We start from the raw sequence: 16,860 nt of genomic DNA on the forward strand, positions 1-16,860 counted from the left end.
AGACACACAGCTTCGCTTCTGTCATGATTTGTTGCCATAGAAGACTAAATAAACCCTTGCTCACCAGAATAATGTCATATATCGATAGAATGAATGCTTCAATCTAGTTGACATCGGTAGCTTGTTTTCTCGTTCTTCTTTCATCTCTGCTTCTCTCGCGCAGCAGCCGTTTAGGGACCGTATAAAAAATGCAATAAGCCTAGCAACAAAAAAAACGGGAAAGATTTTCCTTGCAAAATCTCCAGATGACATCTGTTTAACCAGTTTTAAGGAAATTAGAGCTATTAAAAGGTCCCGAACAGTGAAAATCATGTTTTCATGAAATTGGATGCTCTTTGGATGCAGTTTATAGTAGGTTGACCCAAATATGAAAAATGACTGTTGCTGGTAAATTTTCTGAAGAATGAAGACATCAGACAGCAGTGGCTGCTTTTCATTTCAGGTGGACGGGGTGCACCGAAAATTATTTCATACACATTTCAATTGATTGTTATCATTTCACATTCCATCTCCTTTTGTCTTTCTACTTTCATCAAGCTGTAATGACAGACATCTACTATGTCTGCACAGCTTCCCAGGCAACCAGCGCAGCAAGAATGCTGTGATACAAAATCAGCTTTCCGCAAGGCAAAGAAGGGGGGGATATGCTGTGATTCATGTGAAGACAAACCCAACATATTCTAAGTAATAGTTATATATTTCAAATCAATTCAGCTTTTCAGGCACACACATTCCAAATACAAACATTTCAAAGTTTCACCAAAAAGTACACAACCAAATAGTGTATATTTCAAATGGAGTACATAAAAAATACCTGAACACACATCGTAGAATGAGTAGATCCCTACATAAACAAATTGATAGCATCATAACAGTAAATCAAAGGAAATTCAATTCATTATCCATTTAACAAACATGTCCTTTTTCAAAAACATTACAGGCTATGTAGACAGGCTCCTGGATCTCCTCTTTAACAGGTCAACCTTTATCCAGCGCCATATGTGGGAAAGCTGCGCAAACAGTCCATTCCAGAACCCCTTTCTGCACAGTGTGAGAGCCCTGACAAGTAGGAGGTCGTAGCTGGATCTGTCACCCGTTCAATCTCGGAGATGACTGAAGCCAAGTGGGTGACTGAAGCCTGGTTTATTGAAGTGGGTTACGTGAGTTCCCCTCCTCTCCTGCTCCCCTCCCCATCAATCTCTGTAGTTGGTTGCCTTTCCTAAAGCCTGAGTAATTCACTTTTATGTGCAAGCCTATAGCTTGGGTCTCCAGATTTCATCCCTGCAAGGTTATAAGGCCAGCATTTGAATAGCATGCTATGCTCATGCTTAGATTCAAGGTCAAATATGAGTAGTAATTACGTTCCATTTAGGCACTTAACTCGGGTCGGAATTCCCCCTTATTGAATTAAACTCAGTCCTTTTTTCCTCAGTGGGTCTAAGTTTTTCTGCCCAAGTTCCCAAAAGCTTTTGGGAATTGGCATGTATTTGGCACGCTACAATATCTCTCTAAAGCGTAGAAGCACCTCGAAGTAGCAATAAGATATGTTAATAAATGTATGGATATATGAGTCAACCTGCCCATCACTAACGCTATCTAATGCTGCTCACCAGTGTCCAAAACACAGCAAAGGCTGGTCACCAGCAAAAACACAACAAAGGTTGGTTACCAACTAACAGATTGTTAAAATTGAAATAGTGTATTAGATCATCAGATTGTTTAGCATTACATGTACCTCCCCACTTCGCTTACCTCCATTGAAAATGAATGGGGCTCTGTTGTCTCACCACCCCCATTGTGTTACGTAGACATGCACTGTTACCCTGTATTTTCTTTAACCATTATTGCGGGGGGAGATTTCAAAAATAAACACATTCATTGGACCAGCGCCATTGCTGATTGTACAGGACAAGCATTGAAAATGTGACCAGTGGTCGGGATATCAAGTAATAAAGAGGCTGTAGATAATAAAGGGTTATTAGATTAAAGCCGAAAATAAGGATATTTTATATGTTTGGTTCTATGAGATAATCTTCAGCAGCTAACATACATACAGGCTACATACATAAAGCACATACAGGCTACATACATAAAGCACATACAGGCTACATACATAAAGCACATACAGGCTACATACATAAAGCACATACAGGCTACATACATAAAGCACATACAGGCTACATACATAAAGCACATACAGGCTACATACATAAAGCACATACAGGCTACATACATAAAGCACATACAGGCTACATACATAAAGCACATACATGCTACATACATAAAGCACATACAGGCTACATACATAAAGCACATACAGGCTACATACATAAAGCACATACAGGCTACATACATAAAGCACATACAGGCTACATACATAAAGCACATACAGGCTACATACATAAAGCACATACAGGCTACATACATAAAGCACATACAGGCTACATGCATAAAGCACATACAGGCTACATGCATAAAGCACATACAGGCTACATACATAAAGCACATACAGGCTACATGCATAAAGCACATACAGGCTACATGCATAAAGCACATACAGGCTACATACATAAAGCACATACAGGCTACATGCATAAAGCACATACAGGCTACATACATAAAGCACATACAGGCTACATGCATAAAGCACATACAGGCTACATACATAAAGCACATACAGGCTACATGCATAAAGCACATACAGGCTACATACATAAAGCACATACAGGCTACATACATAAAGCACATACAGGCTACATGCATAAAGCACATACAGGCTACATACATAAAGCACATACAGGCTACATGCATAAAGCACATACAGGCTACATGCATAAAGCACACACAGGCTACATGCATAAAGCACATACAGGCTACATACATAAAGCACATACAGGCTACATGCATAAAGCACATACAGGCTACATACATAAAGCACATACAGGCTACATGCATAAAGCACATACAGGCTACATACATAAAGCACATACAGGCTACATACATAAAGCACATACAGGCTACATACATAAAGCACATACAGGCTACATACATAAAGCACATACAGGCTACATACATAAAGCACATACAGGCTACCTAATTCATAAAGGTCATATTAGCTGACTGATATTATCTAATAGAACAAAACATTTAAGATCTCCTATTTTTGGCATTTATCCCAAAACCCTATTCTTTCTCCATTCAGTTTCCCTATAGCAACGGCTGAACATACATTTACATTTAAGTCATTTAGCAGACGCTCTTATCCAGAGCGACTTACTGAACGAACCAGAGCTAACTAATTTCCGTTTTTTAGGACTACAACTGGCAAGCTCTATGAGAGGCTTTGAGGACACCGGTCGGCCATATTGGATACTCCCCTGAAGAAGCTTGCGTCCTCCACAGGAATGAATGTAATTCTACAGTATTTCAATTAAATGTTTTAAGGACAACATGTCATGAATTTAAGTATTTTTTTTTAGTATTGGGGACAGGAACATTGCAAAAAATGATAAATTAAGGAAAAGGTATCATATTTTTTCATATTACATTTTTATCTCACATAATATCATTTAAAAGTATGCATTAAACCTCTTAAGGATCAGGCCCTTCTTTTTCATTTCTGCCTAAAATGACATACCCAAATCTGTAGCTCTATTTAACCAGGTAGGCTAGTTGAGAACAAGTTCTCATTTGCAACTGCGACCTGGCCAAGATAAAGCGTAGCAATTCGACACATACAACAACACATAGTTACACATGGAATAAACAAAACATACAGTCAATAATACAGTAGAACAAAAGAAAACAAAAAAATATATATATAGTGAGTGCAAATGAGGTAAGTTAAGGCAATAAATAGGCCATGGTGGCGAAGTAATTACAATATAGCAATTAAACACTGGAATGGTAGATGTGCAGAAGATGAATGTGCAAGTAGAGATACTGGGTTGCAAAGGAGCAAGCTAAATAAATACAGTATGGGGATGAGGTAGGTAGATAGATGGGCTGTTTACAGATGGGCTATATACAGGTGCAGTGATCTGTGAGCTGCTCTGACAGCTGGTGCTTTAAGCTAGTGAGGGAGATATGACGCTCCAGCTTCAGAGATTTTTGCAGTTCGTTCCAGTCATTGGCAGCAGGAAGGAAAGACGACCAAAGGAGGAATTGGCTTTGGGGGTGACCAGTGAGATATACCTTCTGGAGCGCGTGCTACGAGTGGGTGCTGCAATGGTGACCAGTGAGCTGAGATAAGGCAGGGACCTAGCAGAGACTTTTAGATAACCTGTAGCCAGTGGGTTTGGCGACGAGTATGAAGCGAGGGCCAACCAACAAGAGCATACAGGTCGCAATGGTTTTTAGTGGATGGGGCTTTGGTTACAAAATGGATGGCACTGTGATAGACTGCATCCAGTTTGTTGAGGAGAGTGTTGGAGGCTATTTTATAAATGACATCACCGAAGTCGAGGATCGGTAGGATGGTCAGTTTTACAAGGGTATGTTTGGCAGCATGAGTGAAGGATGCTTTGTTGAGATATAGGAAGCCGATTCTAGATGTATTTTTTGATTGTAGATGCTTAATGTGAGTCTGGAAGGAGAGTTTACATTCTTACCAGACACCCAGGTATTTGTAGTCATCCACGAATCCTAAGTCAGAGCCGTCCAGAGGAGTGATGCTGGACGGGCGAGCAGGTGCAGGCAGTGATCGATTGAATAGCATGCATTTAGTTTTACTTGCGTTTAAGAGCAGTTGGAGGCCACGGAAGGAGAGTTGTATGGCATTGAAACTCGTCTGGAGGTTAGTTGACAGAGTGTCCAAAGAGGGGCCAGAAGTATACGGAATGGTGTCGTCTGCGTAGAGGTGGATCAGAGAATCACCAGCAGCAAGAGCAACATCAGTGTTGTATACAGAGAAGAGAGTCGGCCTGAGATTTGAACCCTGTAGCACCCCCATAGACTACCAGAGGTCCGGACAACAGGCCCTCCGATTTGACACACTGAACTCTGTCTGCGAAGTAGTTGGTAAACCAGGCGAGGCAGTCATTAGAGAAACCAAGGCTGTCGAGTCTGCCAATAAGAATGTGGTGATTGACAGAGTCTAAAGCCTTGGCCAGGTCGATGAATACGGCTGCACAGTAATGTCTCTTATCGATGGCGGTTATGATGTCGTTTAGGACATAGGAAATGGTCTGTAATCTGTTTGTTAACCTGGCTTTCAAAGACCTTAGAAAGACAGGGTAGGATAGATATAGGTCTGTAGCAGTTTGTGTCTAGAGTGTCACCCTCTTTGAAGAGGGGGATGACCGCGGCAGCTTTCCAATCTTTGGGAATCTCAGACTATACGAAAGAGAGGTTGAACCGGCTAGTAATAGGGGTTGGAACAATTTGTAAGGAAACACTTTGAAGTTTGTGTAAATGTGAAATGAATGTAGGAGAACATAACACAATAGATCTGGTAAAAGATAATACAAATAAAAATTATGTTTTCTATTTTTGTTGCATTATCTTTGACATAAAATAGAAATGCCACACATTCAGCTAGGAAGCTGGAGGTCATTTAGATGTTGTCCACAAGAGGGCAACAGTGTATGTGCAAAGTGTCAGACTGATAACTTCAAGAATGAGCAACCTACATGACATTTAGTATGAAGTCACCCAGGTGTCTTTCACGACTTTCCCAAATGTACCCAAGTGGCCGAATTGGTAAATTGATACATTTTCAAGCACAACTATAGAAAACATACAAAAATGCTATGCTAATAAAAAATACAAGTTTACCCACTCCCAGGAATGTCATACATGATGGATCATTAGCTTCCCTACATAAAATGTACTAACAGGAGATGCGACAAGAATGCTGATCCAATGTCTCCAAACACAGAAGTGAAATATTTAAGATAAGAGCCAAGTTAGCAGCCATCACTGATCGAATGTCATAATTGAACACACCACAAACCACACACAGAGTAAAAAAAATACAAAATAAAATACAAAATGTTCACACTATTTACTATTAAAGTATTTAGAACACCCTCTACACAAGATGTTGCTGCTGGTCCCAAGTCCCAAGTCTTTCTGCTGTAAAGCACTTACCATCCTCTACTTGTAGGCTGGCTGGGTATTCACACCTCTCGATGGATAGGTGGGGGGTTTGTTGTGGAGCCAGAGAGAGCAGCAGTCAGACTAAGTGGGGGATGGAGGACTTGAATGTGGTCTCTTTGAAGTCAGTCTTCACCACTAAAAAAAATCCATAAGAACTCAAGTTTATTACTTATTATATTGAACCTTTATTTTAGCAATACATCAAATAAACAACACATCTTTAAACATATATTATATAGAGTAGGAGGAACACTCTGGTGAAGTGTGTGTACCAATTATTTTAAAGAAATGTTTGACCTGGCTCTGTCAGTCAGCTCACTTTAAAGGTCCATTGCAGCCGTTTAAAAAAAATCTCAAAATCAAATCATTTCTAGGTAACAATTAAGTATGTGAATGAGTGTTTTCAAAGCAGGCTGAAATTTCAGCATTATCATAATTTTCACAATTTCACAGTATTATTCCATTCTCATTAGTGGAAATATACACTGAACAAAATATAAACACAACATGCAACAATTTCAAAGATTTTACTGAGTTACAGTCAATTAAAATAAATAAATTAGGCCCTAATCACAAGACCCTAGTGAGGGTGACAAGCATGCAGAAGAACTTCCCTGAGACGGTTTCTGACAGTTTGAGCAGAAATTCATCGGTTGTGCAAACCGTTTCATCAGCTGTCCAGGTGGCTTTGTCTCAGATGATCCCGCAACTGAAGAAGTCAGATGTGGAGGTCCTGGGCTGGCTTGGTTGCGCATGGTCTGCGGTTGTGAGACCGGTTAAATGTACTGCAAAATTCTCTACGATGACATTGGTTGTGGCTTATCGTAGACAAATTCTCATTCAATTCTCTGGCAACAGCACTGGTGGACATTGCGGCAGTCACAAGCCAATTGCATACTCCCTCAAAACTTGAGACATCTGCGGCATTGTGTTGCGTGACAAAACTACACGTTTTAGAGTGGACTTTTGTCACCAGCACAAGGTGCACCTGTGTAATGACCATGCTGTTTAATGAGCTTCTTGATATGCCACACCTGTCAGGTGGATGGATTATCTTGGCAAAGGAGAAATGCTCACTAACGGGGATGTAAACAAATTTGTACTACATTTGAGAGAAGTAAGCTTTTATTGCATATGAATGTTGGGGATATTTTATTTCAGCCCATGAAACATGGGACCAACACTTTACATGTTGTGTTTATATTTTTGTTCAGTAATAAATATATATATCACACATTTTTGACTGCACTGGGCCTTTAAGAACAGTTTTTTGTTCATTCAGAGTTGTGTGTTTTCGAGTTTGGATGTGATCCTTGTCGAGTACATAGGCAATCAAACAACCTCATCTAGTTGACAATGGGCATGACTGTCTACACACGATCCACAAACCATTAGCACATAAAGAAAGCAGCAGATGTTATGAGTTCTTGTCCGCCGCTCTCTCCATCCTTCTGTTTCTCCCTTCATCCTTTTGTTGCCCACTGAGGACCTCCACCCACCCTAACCCCAGATGCCCGACCAACCCTCTTTGTCCTTCAGTGGTGGGCTTGGGTACTGAGGTGGGGGGGGGGGGCAGAGGCCCTTTCAGTCCTCAGGGCAGCTGTGAAGTTCAGAGACCCCCCCCCGTACACACACATCTTTCTGCCCACTCCGACTAGAGTGAGAGGTTGTTACTTCTACATAACCTCCTTAAACCCTAATCTCAAAGTAGCTGAGGAACAAGCTCAACAGTTCAACCAACACGGCTTGATGACCAAAAACAAAGGCAAGTTCACGCATGCCCTTAAAACTAGAATCCTTTATTGCTTCATACATTTTTGGACTTATAAATTAATTATATACCCATGGATTCTTGAAGAATATAACTTAGAAATGCCTTGAGCTTAGTTCAACTGTTGTACCCCATCAAGAACCCAGAATAAGAGTTTTACACTGTAAACAATATACATGTAAACAAACACTGTACAGCCTCAAAACATGGTTAATACTATAATGGTGATATCATGGATGGTCAGTCCTTGCATCCATATCTCTGTCTATATATTTGAGGGTGGTTACATTTCTCCAGGCACATCCCTCAGCTCTTTACCAAAACAGAGGCGAGGTGGCCACTTTGTTATGTTTCAATCTTTAACTGCTCTTTTCTGGATTCAGCACCACAAGCCCCCCTCCAACCAGCAGCCTGTCCCTCCAAAATGTAAATCCCTTCACGCCGACCCTCAGATTGAAATGCATCTAATTACGTATCCCTGCTTGCTGCCATATTTGGTCACGACGGCTATGAAAGGAGGACGTAGGGAGGGAGGGGTTAGAAACAAAATGCAACCTATTGTGTTGAACCTTGACCCCTTCAAGGGTCAACTGGCATGTGACACCAGGAGGGGAGGGGCTTAACATGGGCCTCACATTATCAACCACTCTGCTCCCCCAGGGGCAAAGTTGTTTCGAAGGGATACAGCTTTTGACAAAACACACACCCTTTGCAGAAGGTTAAGAACTTACACAGCAGGTTAGGAGAATTAGGTAAAGGGTTATCTAAAATGTAAAACAATTAAACTTTTGACATCAATTTGACAAAAGTGGTATCATATCTAGACATGACACAGGGGCAAGGGTGTGTGTTGGGGGAGTAGCTAAGTGGGGTGCACAGGTTTTACACCAAGACAAACAGGCAGGCTATGACCAAAACGACAGCCATTCTCTCCACTGAAAACATCTAATGAAACATTGAAGTGCACTACTACTTTCAGACCAATTCTCCAACTCTAATCACAAAGAAGATGAGAGGCAGGCTAGGTTGATTATATCGCGGGTAGCATTCACCTCATCCTGGTGATAATGGACCTAAGAGGGCTGGCTGGCTGGCTGTGGAGAGATCAGTCTGCTGAAGGAAAGCCTATTTGACTTGGGCACAATAGACAGATGGTAGACATTGCCCCATGCCCCCTCCCCCAACCCCAACCCACCATGCCCAACTGGAACAGGGCCCCCCTAGTCTGGACCCTTCCCCTCCCCCTTTCTGCCCTCTCCAGCACCCCATCCATAACCACCAGTGACAAATTCCCCCGACACACACACACACACACACACACACACCACACAAAAGAAAAACATTTAGTTCTTTCCAATCAAGTTTAATGAAAAGATCTTTATAAAGATGACACTCATATCTGTACATTAAGAGACTGCAGGTTAACCAGTGGACTCTGAATCATGACATTGTGTTGAATCACATGGTGCAGCGAGAACCACACGGATCAAGAAACTCCTTAACACAAGCTCTGAGGAATTGAACTTTGGAGTTTCTCAGTAAAGCATGTTGAAGACTGAGAAAAATATATATAATTGAACAAATATTTAGTAGAACAGAGAAACTTGTTGTACAAAGACAGTAAATGAATACATAAAGCCAGCTTTGACATGGTTTCATGCCCAGAAGTCTTAGGAATTATATGAATAGACCTGCTGCCTTAGACTGCCTTTGGTTTAGTTCATAAGTGGCTTGGTTTGGATTAGTAGTGGCACGTGTGACTATGTACATATTTATGCTGCCATAGACACCTTTGGTTTTCAGATAGAGATTAAACAAGAAGCGTCTCTGTAATAGTAACAATACCAGCCTTTAACAGAAGTTGCTTTGACAAAACCAATGCTTTCTGTAGAATACAATACATATTGCATCTGTACCAGGAGTCAGTGGTCCCATACCAATGGATAAGACCACCTATAGAACAGATGACAACAACAACACATTACATTCTCAGAAAAACAGGAAACAATGTAGCACAATAAAAAACATTTCATCTTTGTGTTCTACATGCTTTGGATGAGGTAAAAGTGGTACAAAACACCTATACCACAGGAGCAGTACATTCCCACTGTCTCCAGTGTCTTGGGCTGGGAGCTTGATCTTATTTATAGCCATATCATGTTTAAAGGGTCCGTTCACCCAATAAATCATGGTTTGACGTTCTCACACAGCGTGGTTGTCAAGCTATTTGGGGTTAACTAACCCTTTAACATTGTTACTGCTAATACAGTTTAGAGAGAAACTAAGTAATAAAGCCCCTGACAATCATCCACTGAGATTTCATAAAGCGGTTTAAAACAGGAAACTAATAAATACATTCATCAATAGACTACACTGTCTGTAAGTGACTGCAACAACTTACTTAATAAGAGAGAGACAGTAAGAGATAAATAGAATAATGGAACTGGATAAAGGGTTTGTGACCAAATCCCTGACTGGTGTACTCGGAGGTAATATTTCCTATTCTTAAAAATAATGAGTTGTAGACTAAATAACTTGATATTACAGCCTACTCCCTTTTCACATGTTGTTTCTACCCCTTCGTAAAACATTTGGTTGGTCACAACAAACAATCAACAACAAACAAGATATCAAAAATGGCTTCATCATATTTTCATAACATGCGGATACTTAAGTTTACAGGCTCAACAATACATGCAAATAAACAATGCTGTTCTTTTCTTTGTTTCTAGACGTGAAAAAACGATTCCTTGCCTGAGGTCTGACTGTTCGGTTTATGTAAACAATGAGATCACGCTCCCACACACTCACACTTTACGCCACACAAGCCGTCAGTCGTTCAGTATGTGCTTTGGTTTAGAAAATAGTCTGTTGATTTGGAACAAGCTTGTATCTTTTATACAATGCATGCTGATAACATTCAAGAACTAATATTTTATAATATATTTTAAAAACACCTCTAACTTTTATCCAGAAGTTATTTGAAAGATAATCACCACCCACCTCCTTTAAAAAATCTCTTGCTTTAGGAAACTAGTGTTTTTGCTTTCTGACAGTACAGACAGTTTGACAACACAGCAGAGGGTTCTTCAGTTAAAATGTGAGGAACCATCCCTGAAGATATGGTTTAGAGTTATCACCCTCACAGCTGAAACATGTTTATCCGTTTCGCTCTGCTCTTTCATTTCATCTGTCGACATTCTAAATGCCTGAACCAAAACAACCAGAGTTTTGCAGTTTAACGAAACTCATAAGTGTGGATATGTACTTGATGGACGCCAGACCCTGACATCGATGTTCCTGAGTTATGTACACCTTTCTGAAGTAAAAATGACTTTTTTTCAACACTTAAGTGATAAACATGTAGGAAAGAGAATTTTAAAACTATGTACTTACTAGTCTAAAACAACGCAATTACAACACATTCTTAGATGTTCAGAAATGACACGTATGTAGTCCTCCTGAGGACATAGTGAAGACAAAGTAAGGCAATGAGGTGACGTTGGTCCAATCAACATGAGTCATTTCTACCACAAGGCTGTTTGTGTGGAACTAGGAGTGGACATAATAGCATCGTTAAAACTACACTGACATTGAAAAACGTTAGTTGTTGTTAGTTTGCAATCATTTTCTCTTTGGATTTCACCTTACAATCTCCTACACTTGTACCAGTAACACACTTATCCAGGAAGCAATACTCTCCCCTCCTCACAGCATTAACAGACGAGAGGAACTTGTTGAAAACCAAAAGCAAACTTAATACAGGGATACTGGGAGAGTATCATTAAATGGTTCATCTGAAGAGTGAAGAGGTAGCAGTGTGACAGGGCTAGTAGCAGTAGACCAGCCTTTTAAAAATGCAGACAAAACAACGGTACCAACAGAATGATGCCTGAAATTAAAAAGAAACACCCCTACCTGACCCAAACCCCTTAAAGTAGAAATACCCAGTCTAAACATTCACAAACGCATAACTAAGTTCTCACTAAGTTCTCAAACATTTTACACCCAAGTTAAACTACAAAGTCTGACGTATGAACTACAAATAAAGCAAACATTGCTGTTAGAACACCCCTGATCATGTTCTAATAATGCCACGTTTCCAACAGGCAGTGTATTTAAAGGTGATAAGTTATTATATGCACACTGGCTAGGCTGACTCACCTGTCCTATCTCGCTGGAGAACATAATATTAGTGACTGCTAGCCAACTTTGCCTGGGGTTCAGTATGTGTCTGATAATGAGGCAGGAGAGCCAATGAGGTCCCCCATTGGCCAGCGAGAGACAGCTACAACAGCCTGGAGGAACGACAGCATGGACTGACACCCTGGGAGGGCTAGTTTGGTTGGATGCTAAAAGCTATCATCAAAACATATTTGAGCCACCTGGGATGGGTAGGAAGGCGTCTTTGGTTTTATGTCAGATGGAGAGGTGTGGTGTGTTGACCCTGAGATAGCCAGAACAGCTGGCTGGCTGGCTGAATGTGGATTTATGATGGGTTCTGAGGGTGAAATAATGGTTGGTATTAGTAAGATGAGGAACAGTTCTCAAATAGAGGTACAGAATCATGGTTGCCATGATGAGGGTGATAGTTGTTAAGTGGATGAGGGTATGGGTGATAGTTGTTAAGAGGTTGAGGGTACGGATTAACACTGGTAACCGGGATCCTGGGACTGTCCCCACATTTCCCAAAAAATAATTGTGACAAGACCCGGGAAATTACCAAATTTACCCCAATGTCACAGTAATGCAATTCCACCAAATGCCCAACATCTACAGCAGCAGATTGGCAAAAAATAAAATGGTACATTATCCAAACAGGTTGTCACATGGAAGCCTTTAACTTAGCATATTTTCTTTACACAAAGTCGTCATAAATGCAAAGCAAATGCCGGATTGCACACAAGACCCGAATGCAGTTTAGAGTTCTCATCAGAAATGACAATTCGATCCCGGGCCGACCCAAGCCAGTGAGCTGAAGTATGATCCCAGGCCTGGTCCGACATCACAGAATTAAAAAATGCCAGATTTGTAGATAACAGTAGGCTATATTGATTTAAACTGGTGTTGAGAACAACGTGGTGGAGGTGGGAAGCACCTGAGTGAGGAGACGAGGAAACAGGCATTGGGCCGAGGAAAAGCGCAGAGAGAGGATAACACCTGAGTTATGATCAACTGAATGATGAAAATATTAGAATAAAGTAGGGGAAAGCAAAATTATTGCAAATATCAAATTCTTGGTTACACTGAAACTGCCAAAGTTTTATCCAACCGTTATACTAAATTGAAGCAATAGTTGTGTGTGGTCACCGAGATGATCATTTCAGCAGTTTTAACGGAGACAGCACCATCGCACTGCTTCGAGACAAGCGTGGGGGACTCGTCTAGATAAATCAATCAATGTCCGGTTTTTATTTTCACTGAATCTCCGTTTGGATATTTGGTAGGCTGGGGAAATGTTAGTCAAGTTGAGGTGAGTGCTAATGATCATATTTACTCTAGTTTGCTCATATATTAGCTGATCAGAAAATGTTGCTAGCATGTTATACAACTCTGCTTGCTCTTCACTCACATAGTAGCCTTTCCTACTCGCAACAAAAAGCCTGTGTCAATCAATCAATGTGATTTTGTTTCACTGAATCTCTGTCTATATATTTGGTTGATTTATCTTGGCTGGACAAGTAGAAGTGGTAGTTAATTTATTTGTTTATCACTGATCAGAAACATTTAGATTGGAATAATGTAGCCAAATTCAAGTGTATTATCTATTGACTCAGGTAGTAGCCTTATATAGAGCCTAGGCTATTTTCCTATAGTCCCAATAATCCCACTGAAACCAGAAATCTTGACTCTTGTCCGGAGTGGCGCAGCGGTCTAAGGTACTGCATGTCAGTGCTAGAGTCGTCACTACCCTTGTTCGATTCCAGGCTGTATCACAGCCGGCCGTGATTGGGAGTTCCATAGGGCGGCGCACAATTGGCCCACCAACTTCCGGGTCAGGGTCTGGCCGGGGTAGGCTGTCATTGTAAATAAGAATTTGTTCTTAACTGACTTGCCTAATTAAATAAAGGTTAAATAAATCAAAAACAAAACAATGCATGTCAAAATACCTGGAACATTTCCCCCGCTTCTCTGTGCTGTTTCGTATTTCTGACCATATGAGAGCATCGGTACAGAATGTGAGATCAACAAACAGTACGAGAGTAGAGAATATGGTCCCCGTTAAGATACATTGATCTTTAAACAATTTCCTCTCTTCAACTACTAGTTATTCATGAGCTGATCTGCCATCTGTATAATCATCAACTCCATTCTGCCAAATAGGAGATATTTTGTCATTCGTTGGAGGTTAACAAGCGTAGCAACTTTAGTCATTTGACTTTTGTTTGACTGCAGTTACAAAGTTTGTATGATTCGACAACACTATAGCCTACTCTGGGTGCGCTCTGTGGGTCCTGACCATGCTCTGTCTTGAGATAGCATATTTCAGCAGTAGTCCTGGGCTAAATTAATTGAGTAACATGATCATGCTCGGAATTCATGAACGGCCTGTTTCGCAATTCACAACAATGTCATTGGTGATCAAAGTTACTCTATCATTACTAAATATCAGTTTCACTTGCTGTGAAACCTTTACAGTGGCGCAGCCAAGCCGGCATTGTGGCACAGCGACAATCTTATTTTGGGAGAACCCAGGCATAGTGACATATCTTGGTTTTAAAGGCCTGTGAATGGGCACTTCAATTTTGTTGCGGTATTTCCCGGGACTCTTGCGATAAATATAAATTATTCCCCGTATTAAAACTTGGTAGGTTTTCGAGAAAATATGAATCACTAGTTGAGGGCATGGGTGATAGTTGTTACAAGGGTGAGGGTATAAGTGATAGTTGTTAAGAGGTTGAAAATATTGGTTAAGTTACTCGGGGTGAGTGGTTATAAAGGTGAGGTAATTCATTTCAAGGTGAGTTTCTGAAGTTGAGGTAGAACCCATGTGTGTTTACAAGGGTGAGGAGGTACTATGGGTAACAGAGGCTCCAGATGGTTAGCTGAAAATGAGGTAGAAGCCAGGTGTGTTTACAAGGGTGAGGAGGTACTATGGGTAACAGAGGGTCCAGATAGTTATCTTAAGATGAGGTAGACAGCCTAATAGAACCCAGGTAGCTGTGGTTCTGCTGCAGTAACCATGGTGAAGTGTCCTCTATGAGGGCGAGGTGTGCATCCTCATATGACTAAGGAGGTTGCGTTGCTGGGTGAACTTTCCGCCACACAGCTGGCACTCGTACGGCTTTTCCCCCGAATGGACCCGCATGTGCTCGGCGAGGCGGTACTGTCGTGTGAAGCGCATGCCACACTCCTCGCAGGCGAAGGGCTTGAGGCCCAGGTGACTCCTCATGTGGCGCGTCATGGTGCCTCGCTGAGTGAACAGCTTGCCACAGATGTTACAGGGGAATGGCCTGTTCAGCCAATGGCTCTTCTCGTGTTGCCGTAGTGATGTCGCGTCCTTGCAGCTCTTACTGCAGACTGTGCAGAGATGCCCAGGTTCTTCAGGGTCAGGCTTCATCCCCTTTGATGCAGAGTCATCTGGGCATGTGTCCGGATCTTTGTCCTTCAAGTATCCACCACATTCCTCTTCCTCTTCCTCCTCCTCGTCTTTCAGGTAGAGTTGGTCGTGGGTGTGTGTGTCGACATGGGCATTGAGCTGTTCTGAGCTGGGGAAGCCTTTCCCACAGGGGATGCAGACGTACAGGTTGTCCCCCACACCGGGCTCAAACCCTGGCTGGGGCTGACGGTAGATGTAGTTGGTGTTTCCGTTTCTCCTCCCTTTTCTTCCTCCTCCTCTTCCATTGTGCCCACTCCCCTCACTCTGATCAAGACCGTTCTCCTCTCCATCTACCTCTCCATCCTCCAGCTCTGGGGTCACTTTATCACCTCGGGGCCTCTTGCGAGGGGCTCTGGGCTGGAGGTCTGTGGAGGTCTTTGGAGGCTCTGGCTTAGCACTAGACGTTGTGGGAGGAGTGGGAGTGGGGGAGAGAGAGGAGGAGTGGGGGGAAGAGCTCTGGAGCAGACTGCTGGGGGACACCTCCTCTGTGGCAGTGCTCTCTGACGGACTCCTTTTGGACAGGTCCAGTCCCAGCCCGTTACTCCTACCTTCTCCAGAAGGGCTGAGGGAGGCACAGCGCGAGCCTGAAATAAACACCTTCTCGGACAGATCCTCTCTCAGCCTTCCCTCCTGGCTCGGTCTCTGGTTCCCCTTCTTGGACCCTGAGTGGTTGTTATGGTGCTGGTGGTTGTGGAGGGGGGTGGAGGAGAGGCAGAGGGGGCTAGGGGTGTGTCCATTTGGGGTTGGGGAGGTGGAAGAGGAGGGGGTCATCTTGTTGGAGCTGGAGGGGGTCTGACCGTTGTGTTTGAGCTTCCTGCGACAGAGAGCAGCCAGTTCAGTCAGCTGGAGGTAGGAGGCGGCGATCAGGAGAGACGAGATACTGTGGTCACTGACGGAGTCAGAACTGGACAGACAACCTGTATAGATGAAGTCCAACACCTAGAGGAAAGGGGGGGTAGAGAGTAATCTTTATATTGTAGCTAGGCTTCACAGCATTGATGTGGAAACTAAAACGTTGATTAATGTTTACTGTCCGTGGCTACTAAATTACATGAATGACAGAGTCCCATACAAATATGTCTGTGTATGTGACTGTGGTCAGTGAGACACTGCCCGTCAAGTGACCCACCTGTCTGAAAATGGAGGGGCTGACCATCTCTGTGTCCAGGTTGATGAGGTTGTCGTGGGGGACCAGCGACTTGAAGTAGACGCTGCTAGCCGCCAGGACGTTCTTGTGGGCACGGAACAGCGCGTTCTCCACCACGATGATGACATCACACAGGTATCCTTTGGCTCGCTGCTGGTTCAGCTGCAGTAGCAGCTGCTTTGAATGATTCTGCTGTTCCATCACACACACTTTGGTTTACACACCTGGGGAGAGAGGGAGAGT

At 42.4% G+C, this 16,860-nt stretch overlaps 1 protein-coding gene across 1 annotated transcript in view; it reads right to left on the minus strand.

Moving 5' to 3' along the window:
- Window positions 1–9,223: 9,223 nt before the first annotated feature.
- LOC135548258 (hypermethylated in cancer 2 protein-like) overlaps window positions 9,224–16,860 on the minus strand; it is a 33,515-nt gene continuing 25,878 nt past the window's right edge. Inside the window, exons 2-3 of the mRNA XM_064977658.1 lie at window positions 16,600–16,841; window positions 9,224–16,409 (exon numbers count right to left, since the gene is read on the minus strand). Of these exons, the coding sequence (XP_064833730.1) occupies window positions 15,069–16,409; window positions 16,600–16,818 (1,560 nt within the window). The 5' untranslated portion in view covers window positions 16,819–16,841 and the 3' untranslated portion in view covers window positions 9,224–15,068. The remainder of the gene's footprint in view (window positions 16,410–16,599; window positions 16,842–16,860) is intronic.

This window comes from Oncorhynchus masou, chromosome 11, assembly GCF_036934945.1.
Source record: "Oncorhynchus masou masou isolate Uvic2021 chromosome 11, UVic_Omas_1.1, whole genome shotgun sequence".
Taxonomy (NCBI): domain Eukaryota; kingdom Metazoa; phylum Chordata; class Actinopteri; order Salmoniformes; family Salmonidae; genus Oncorhynchus; species Oncorhynchus masou.